The 7,994-nt window shown below is 48.5% G+C and overlaps 14 protein-coding genes across 14 annotated transcripts in view; all 14 read right to left on the bottom strand.

Moving 5' to 3' along the window:
* Nucleotides 1-2,935, bottom strand: part of Pcdhac2 (protocadherin alpha subfamily C, 2) — a 43,117-nt gene extending 40,182 nt beyond the window's left edge. Inside the window, exon 1 of the mRNA NM_201422.1 lies at nt 374-2,935. Coding sequence (NP_958825.1) covers nt 374-2,935 — 2,562 coding nt within the window. The remainder of the gene's footprint in view (nt 1-373) is intronic.
* Pcdha1 (protocadherin alpha 1) overlaps nt 1-7,994 on the bottom strand; it is a 264,765-nt gene that overhangs the window by 40,182 nt on the left and 216,589 nt on the right. The window lies entirely within an intron of this gene.
* Nucleotides 1-7,994, bottom strand: part of Pcdha2 (protocadherin alpha 2) — a 255,785-nt gene that overhangs the window by 40,182 nt on the left and 207,609 nt on the right. The gene's annotated exons all lie outside the window — the stretch shown is intronic.
* Pcdha3 (protocadherin alpha 3) overlaps nt 1-7,994 on the bottom strand; it is a 249,612-nt gene that overhangs the window by 40,182 nt on the left and 201,436 nt on the right. The gene's annotated exons all lie outside the window — the stretch shown is intronic.
* Nucleotides 1-7,994, bottom strand: part of Pcdha4 (protocadherin alpha 4) — a 243,172-nt gene that overhangs the window by 40,186 nt on the left and 194,992 nt on the right. The window lies entirely within an intron of this gene.
* The window catches only part of Pcdha5 (protocadherin alpha 5), a 235,590-nt gene that overhangs the window by 40,183 nt on the left and 187,413 nt on the right, over nt 1-7,994 (bottom strand). The window lies entirely within an intron of this gene.
* The window catches only part of Pcdha6 (protocadherin alpha 6), a 228,659-nt gene that overhangs the window by 40,182 nt on the left and 180,483 nt on the right, over nt 1-7,994 (bottom strand). The gene's annotated exons all lie outside the window — the stretch shown is intronic.
* Pcdha7 (protocadherin alpha 7) overlaps nt 1-7,994 on the bottom strand; it is a 222,498-nt gene that overhangs the window by 40,182 nt on the left and 174,322 nt on the right. The gene's annotated exons all lie outside the window — the stretch shown is intronic.
* The window catches only part of Pcdha8 (protocadherin alpha 8), a 216,569-nt gene that overhangs the window by 40,182 nt on the left and 168,393 nt on the right, over nt 1-7,994 (bottom strand). The window lies entirely within an intron of this gene.
* The window catches only part of Pcdha9 (protocadherin alpha 9), a 211,291-nt gene that overhangs the window by 40,183 nt on the left and 163,114 nt on the right, over nt 1-7,994 (bottom strand). The window lies entirely within an intron of this gene.
* The window catches only part of Pcdha10 (protocadherin alpha 10), a 204,937-nt gene that overhangs the window by 40,182 nt on the left and 156,761 nt on the right, over nt 1-7,994 (bottom strand). The gene's annotated exons all lie outside the window — the stretch shown is intronic.
* The window catches only part of Pcdha11 (protocadherin alpha 11), a 197,937-nt gene that overhangs the window by 40,182 nt on the left and 149,761 nt on the right, over nt 1-7,994 (bottom strand). The window lies entirely within an intron of this gene.
* The window catches only part of Pcdha12 (protocadherin alpha 12), a 192,027-nt gene that overhangs the window by 40,182 nt on the left and 143,851 nt on the right, over nt 1-7,994 (bottom strand). The gene's annotated exons all lie outside the window — the stretch shown is intronic.
* Nucleotides 1-7,994, bottom strand: part of Pcdha13 (protocadherin alpha 13) — a 179,018-nt gene that overhangs the window by 40,186 nt on the left and 130,838 nt on the right. The window lies entirely within an intron of this gene.

The following is a 7,994-nucleotide window of genomic DNA, read 5'->3' as shown; positions in this document are numbered from 1 at the left end:
AGCAGAGATTATTTCTCTTCAAACCTCACATTACCTCCTAGTAACATAACCCTTATTCCCAGACCTGTTCTATTTCTACAGAGCTGTGCTTCAACCAAAAAATACCCAAGACTAATCCTCACTTTTCAAACACCGTTATGGCTAATTCTTCGCGTGTGCCACTAGAAAATGTTAAGTAAAGAATTCTCCTGGGCTTATTTTCTAGATAGCAAACAGCAGGTTATAATAAGATCAGAGGTACCACTAATACTCAATTTACCAGATAAACCTTTTGGAGCTAATAAATCAGTAGTACCAACCACATGCAATTGGAGGAAGGGACACATGGAAAATATGCATGGCTTTCTTGAAGACACTTTGGTCACTATCTCACCTCATTTTGAGAGACAGCATCATTTTTTAGGATAATCAGGTTCCCAGCACTGTGCCTACTTTGGCCCGTGAGTTGCCTGTTGTCAGTCACTGAGGCTTGGGCTCCCCCAGGCCCTGGCCCTGTCTGGGCCCCTGTGTTGTAAAACATGAAAGTGTCACTCCCGGAGCCTGCTGTCAGGCAGGCCTTGTAGCAGTAGGTCTTGGTGAGGGAGCCATTGCCTCGAACCTCAATGAAGTGAGGCTGTACTTTGAGGCCATGTGGTATCCTGGCATCGATATTGTTATTGGCCTGCTTGTACAGGTCTGCAGGGCTCCGCTCCCTCACTCCACAGAAGCCTCCACAGCATGCCGTGCCATAAGCAGTGTAGCGGTAGCACTTGATGATGCTCAGAACAATGATTGTCAAGAGAAATATAAAAGACACTGTGCTTAGTGCTATTATCAGATAAAGTGTGATCTCGGAGTATGTCCGAGGACTCTTTATATGTCTCTGAGTGTCAGGGAGCATTTTCGAAACCCTGTCCACCACGGCTACTGTAATGGCCACGGTAGCTGATAGAGGTGGCTCACCATTGTCACGGACCACCACAGTCAGGTTGAAAGTGGTACCACTCTCGTCTCCTATCTTCCTGGTGATCCTAATTTCTCCTGTGTGAAGTTCTACTTTAAAGAGGTCCGAGTCAGAAGTTGGGACTAAATGGTAAAAGAGCCAAGCATTCTGCCCAGAGTCTGAATCCATGGCTATGACTTTGGTGACCAGGTAGCCAGCAGGGGCAGACCGTGGCACCAACTCAATGGCTGCTGATGTGTTAGTTGAGGTAGGGTATAGAATATGAGGGGCGTGGTCGTTCACATCCACCACATACACGTTGGCGGTCACAGTGCTGCTTAATGGTGGCCTCCCCTTATCCTGAGCCTCCACAGTCACAAAAAACTCTCGAAATTTCTCATAGTCAAAGGAGTTGACAGCATAAAGGCTGCCACTGGCACTGTTAATGGAGACATAGGAGGTGACTGGCAGCCCTTGAATCTCCCTGTCTAGGAGTGAGTAGGTCACCTCCGCATTCTCCTTTTGATCTGGGTCTGTGGCTTGCACAGTGCAAAGCAACACACCCGGCAAATTGTTCTCCTGGATGTAGATGGAATAGGAGTCCTTCAGGAAGCTTGGTGGATTGTCATTTATGTCAGAGATCTCAATCTGCAGTGTCCTTTGAGATGTGAGTGGTGGTATTCCCCCATCAGTGGCTGTCACTGTGATGTTGTAGGCAGCTACCCGCTCCCGATCCAGTGGGCCACTCACCACCAGGGTATAGGAGTTTCCAAAGCCATTCAGCCTGAAGGGCAATGAAGCCTCCAGACCCAGGCTTACTTTCCGGTTGGCACCTGAATCTTGGTCATTCACACTGAGAAGGGCCACAACAGTGTTGAGGGCAACATCCTCAGGCACTGGGCTGTATAAGTCTGTAAGCACCACCTCTGGAGCATTGTCATTCACATCTATAATGTCCACCAACACCTTGCAATGACCCGCCATGGGTACTGGTCCCCGGTCAGTAGCTTGCACATAGATCTGGTAGGAGGAAGACTCCTCGTAATCCAGAGTCCCACTTACTCTCACTTCCCCTGTAGTGGCGTCGATACTGAAGAGCTGTCTCTCCCGGTCTGATGTGTAACTGCTCAAGGAGTACCTGAGTTCACCATTAGAGCCCTCGTCCGGGTCAGAGGCATTTAACTTCACTACCAAGGTGCCTGGAGGGGCGTCCTCCCGCAGTTGGACGCGGTAAGTGGATTGGTCAAAAGCAGGAGAATTGTCATTCGTGTCCAGGACACGAACGGAGATCTGAGCCGTGCCTGAGCGAGCTGGGATGCCCCCATCCACCGCAGTGAGAACCAAGTGGTGCAAGGCAGTCTGCTCGCGGTCTAGGCCCTTCCGCAGCACGAGCTCCAGCACCTTGCTGTTCTCCTGCAAGGGTTTAAGGTCCAGCTCAAAGTGCTCACTGGGGCTGAGCTCGTAGGTCTGAACTGAGTTGGCGCCAACGTCAGGGTCCTGTGCGCTCTCTATGTGAAACCGCGCTCCAGGTGCCACGGATTCGCTTACCTGAAGCTGATAATCCGGCCGCGGGAAGCGCGGAGAGTTGTCATTGATGTCCAGTATCTCCACCTCGATCGCGCTCACCGCCACCGGGTTGTGAGCCAGCACTTCCAAGCTGAGCAGGCAGCGAGGCCGCTGCTCGCACAGAGCCTCGCGATCTATACGCTCGTTGACGAAGAGCGCTCCGTTGGTCAAGTCCAGTTCCAGGTAGCGCGGGCTAGGTGCACCCAGATGGTTGATGCGCAGACAGCCGGGTCCCAAGCGCCGCAGTTCCAGCCCCAAGGCTCTGGCCACGTTGCCCACGAGCGCGCCAGGGCTCTGCTCCTCCGGCACAGAGTACCGTAGCTGGGAGGCCGCTGGGCCTGGCAGCAGCACCAGCAGCAGCCGGAAAGACAGAAGCAGCAGCCGGGGCAAGGGCCGCAGGGGTCGCGGATGCTCTGTCGCCCCAGGTCTGGCGCCCGCCTGCTCCATAGCCGCGGGCCCTGGCAGAGGCAGCCGGGGCAGGGCGGGAGGCAGCGGCTTGGCGAGCCTGCTCCACGCCGAGCCCGGGCCCCGCCTCCGCCCTCGTCGTTCTTCAGCTCTCACGCACTACAAATGCCCGAGACGGCTCCCCTCCTAGGCGTTCTCAAGGGCTCCGGGCCCCGCCGCCCCCGCCGACTCCCCATATCCCAGCTCCTCCACTCGCCTCCAGGCGCTCCGCGGGTCCCGATTTTCTGCGACTGCCAGCCGCCGCCGCCGCCGATGATGCTCTAAGAAGAGGGAGGGAGAAGCGGAGGGGGAGGGGGCGCTCCGCAAGTCCAGCTCCTTTTCCGCACCCAAGTGGCGGCGGACTGCGACCGTGCACCGCCCTGCCACTCCATCTACTCTAGCCTCATCTTCTTCATCCCCGACCGCCGAATCCCAGCAGACCGCGGGACCGCGGCCACTCCCTTTCTCCCTGCCCCCATCGCCCTGTTCATCCAGTCCCCACGCTCCCTAGCAGGCTTAACGCATCTCGTAAGATTAGCCTGAGAAAAGCAGCTAAGTCCCTAGAACTCCTACTATAAGCTCCCCAAGTCAAGATTTCAAAGCGCCATCCAGGAAAATAAACTGTAGGGGGATCTGGGCGGTGCCATAACGGACAGGGAAAGTAAACGCTGGGGAGGTGCTTTGAGGCTTTAGAAATATGGACCATTTCTTAAGCTGACCCCACATCGTCCCAACATCGTCTCTTAGTAGTACGGAAAGCCTTTAACTCCCAGGTCTAAGAGCAAAGTGACTAATCCTTTCTTCCGGGGAGCAAGCCTATTTCAGTATGCTGAGATCCAGCACTCAGTCCAGCTCCCTGCCATGTGCCTTAACTTTCAGTGTGTATTTTGGGAATTAACCAGTATTTCAGTGTTTAAAATTCTCTACTTAAACAACTGGCTCTGTAAATCTTCAAGAAAAAGTCGTATTCAACAATGGGGGGGGATCTAGTAAAATTTAAAGCTATTCTTCCCACATGCTTTTGCTAATCTTACTTCAAACCTTTTTTTTTTCATTTATCGCCCAAGACATTTTCTTTCAAGAGTGATTAATTTTTTTTCTTTAATTGATGACAATGTCGTCAAGAGCCTACAAAGCCATTAACTTAAACGGGAGAGTTACTCTCGGTCTGCCCAGCCAGGCTAGAGTATGAACTCATTAATGCTTCGCAAAAAGGAAGACAGGAAGAAAAATATACCACCCTGCTGTTATAAGCAAAACGCAGGAGACTGGGATTTATCTTACAGCAGCAGCAATTTCAATGGTTGCAGCTCATCTTCTGTAAATAGAGGGCTCCCGTGGGCTCCTGTACCTCTTTGCCCCCTCAGACTCCCTTTAAATGGAACAAAGGCCGCACAAATTCTCTTCAGTTAACAACAAGGGAAGGAACAGAGGAAGCCTTTCTATGCCGTGTCATTGCCTCCTCTTGTTTCTGAAATAGTCAGCCTTCCCAGCCCTCTCATCTCTCCCAGCAAGGCTTAAAACTACAGCCCCTTATCGAGATCATTCTTGTTTGCATGGAGATTCTTTTCCTTAATATCCTTGCACTACATAGAGAGCCCCTTGGGTAACTTTCCAGCTATGTTAGTGGAATGAAGCCAGCATGGGACCTGACATTTGGCATGTTTCCCTGCTTGAGAGGACAAGTTGACAGAAGCCAGATAGATTTCGAAGACCATGTTTCAGCAGCACACCCTTCCTTCAGCCTACTAAATGGGTTCAGTAACAGCACCCTACAATGTAACCCATTCCTCCTAGAGAAGCCGGTTTTCCTCCCATCACTGCCTATTTGTCCTCTTTGTTCTGCCAAGGGTGCAAAGTGGAAAGTAATTTCCATCAAAATCTATTCCTGTCTCCATTCTTGGGTCTCTGGCTTCTCCCTCTTCTGTCTGTATCCTTCCCAAACATCCCCCAGTAGCTCTGTCTGTTCGCTGTAGTAATTTGATCTCCAGGAGCCTTAATCTCTCAAGTGCACAAATTGTAGACCTGGCCTATGTCCTCACCCATTACTTATTTCAGAAAACAAATGGCCTGTAAGTGGAATCACGTTATAAGTTGTCAGGGAAAGTGACCTTTCTTCCCCTCATCTCCTCCAGCCCTCAATAGTCAATGCCACCACTGCTCAAAGCCACTGGGTGTTGACCATGCATGGTCCTATGCCCCTGAAAAGATCACAGGCACTTAAGGAAGAGATAAGGGTGACAAGGGCTTTGTGATGTTTTAAACAGAAGCCTTGGAGTGCCCTGCTCCTGGGGTGGGGGTTGGACAAGGGACAGAATTTGTCATTCAGCAAGAGTAATGGCTGAGATGTCCATTTTTGTGTTTCAGAAGTAAGCACCAACTAATGTTTACTCCCTCAGTGACTGAAAGGGCAAAGGAGCAGCAAAATTAGCCTCCTTTCCAGGGATGTTGTACTACAGAGATGGTATTCTGTTTGGCACCACAGTAATTTCCTATCGCACGCTATTATACTGAGCTTCTTGTCAACCTTACCAATGTTTGGAATGTGATTTCTCACACTGTTGCTAAGTGCCTTGTCTACAAATATCCATGCTAATGCCTCAGTTATACCTCTTTTTATCATCCAGAATTCCAAATAAAAGCAGAATAAAACCGACCGGGAACACAAAATACGCCTTTTTTAGAGGGAACAAAAATAAAACCCATGAGATTGCCGTTGTGATTAGAACTAATATGTGATTTGTACACTATCTGGCAAGTGCACACTTGTTATTGGTGGTAGTGGTGTTTATGAAGTGCAACAACTGTTCACAGATGACATCTTGGCTGATCACCTATGTATGTATGGCATGACTCCTTAAACACAAACACTTGTGACATTTGAGAAGTAAATAGTTGTGAAGGCAGAAGAGCATACTCAAAGTCTAGCTTTTCCAAAGTTTCCAGATACTTCTAGAACTTACTCTGTATCTTGAAAATAAAAAGAAGCAACTCTCTTGTCCAATATGTGTGCATTGTTTCGTTTTGTTTGTTGTATGTGTCTGTGTGAGTATCTGATATGAGTGTGCGGTTACCCACTGAGGACAGAAACAGATGTCAGAGCTCCTGGAGCTGAAGTTTCAAGTGGTTATGATCCACCCAATGTGGGTGCTAGGAATTGAACTCGGGTCCTCTGGAAGGGTAGCAAATGCTCTTAAACATTAAACCAGTCCCAGGAAAAACTTATACCCAGCTATATAGTAAAATTACTATAACACAAAATAAAATAACTTCTTGATTTGGTAAGTAAAAAGAACCATAAGACAGGGCACTGTGTTTGTTTACCCCTGTGCTAGACAAGAACTTTGCAATCATATTCCTCAATTATACTTCTTAATTACATTTGTAAAATACGTTTTCCATGAGATCATCATGCAAGCAGCAAAAACCAATCACAACAGAATTAAGACTGCAAGAAAAAAATACTCAAACTCAGAAAACTCCCCTAATTCACATTAGATTTCCTTTATTACTGGCAATATCACAAATCATTTTACTTTGAGTAACCAAATGACCTGAGTTTTGGCGGTGTAGGACAAAAAGGGCATACTGTCAAGTCACTTGTTTAATCAGGTTCTCAGCTGGCCATTGCACAAATATATGGCCCAAAGAGAAAATTGAACTTTTTGTTTTTAACAAGTTTGGTTGCTTTGAGACCATATCTTGTGTAACCTAGGTTGGCCTTGAATTGGCTGTGTAGTAAAGATTGGCCTTGAACTCCTGATACGCCTGATACTCCTGCACCCAACTCCCAAGTGCTAAACTTGCAGGCATGCACCATTATGCCTGGCTTCTAATTCTTCTTTGTAACTGTTGGATGCTGCTTTACAAACTGAGCAAGTGTCACATAAAAAGAGCAATAAAAAGAGCATATAAAAAGAGGGGCAAGCAAACACCCCTCAAAAACTCCAGTGACAGCAGATGCTGGCGAGGATGTGGAGAAAGAGGAACACTCCTCCATTGTTGGTGGGATTGCAGACTGGTAAAACCATTCTGGAAATCAGTCTGGAGGTTCCTCAGAAAATTGGACATTGAACTGCCTGAGGATCCAGCTATACCTCTCTTGGGCATATACCCAAAAGATGCCCCAACATATAAAAGAGACACGTGCTCCACTATGTTCATCGCAGCCTTATTTATAATAGCCAGAAAATGGAAAGAACCCAGATGCCCTTCAGCAGAGGAATGGATACAGAAAATGTGGTACATCTACACAATGGAATATTACTCAGCTATCAAAAACAACGAGTTTATGAAATTCGTAGGCAAATGGTTGGAACTGGAAAATATCATCCTGAGTGAGGTAACCCAATCACAGAAAGACATACATGGTATGCACTCATTGATAAGTGGCTATTAGCCCAAATGCTTGAATTACCCTAGATCCCTAGAACAAACGAAACTCAAGACGGATGATCAAAATGTGAATGCTTCACTCCTTCTTTAAATGAGGAAAAAGAATACCCTTGGCTGGGAAGGGAGAGGCAAAGATTAAAACAGAGACTGAAGGAACACCCATTCAGAGCCTGCCCCACAGGTGGCCCATACATATACAGCCACCCAATTGGACAAGATGGATGAAGCAAAGAAGTGCAGACCGACAGGAGCCGGATGTAGATCGCTCCTGAGAGACACAGCCAGAATACAGCAAATACAGAGGCGAATGCCAGCAGCAAACCACTGAACTGAGAATAGGTCCCCCGTTGAAGGAATCAGAGAAAGAACTGGAAGAGCTTGAAGGGGCTCGAGACCCCAAAAGTACAACAATGCCAAGCAACCAGAGCTTCCAGGGACTAAGCCACTACCTAAAGACTATACATGGACTGACCCTGGACTCTGACCCCATAGGTAGCAATGAATATCCTAGTAAGAGCACCAGTGGAAGGGGAAGCCCTGGGTCCTGCTAAGACTGAACCCCCAGTGAACCAGACTATGGGGGGAGGGCGGCAATGGGAGGAGGGTTGGGAGGGGGACACCCATAAGGAAGGGGAGGGGGGAGGGTGATGTTTGCCCGGAAACCGGG

Source organism: Rattus norvegicus, chromosome 18 (genome assembly GCF_021556685.1).
Source record: "Rattus norvegicus strain SHRSP/BbbUtx chromosome 18, alternate assembly SHRSP_T2T, whole genome shotgun sequence".
NCBI classification, from domain to species: Eukaryota; Metazoa; Chordata; class Mammalia; order Rodentia; family Muridae; genus Rattus; species Rattus norvegicus.
Note: the sequence above shows the minus strand (reverse complement) of the source record. Positions and strands in the feature narration are given on the sequence as shown.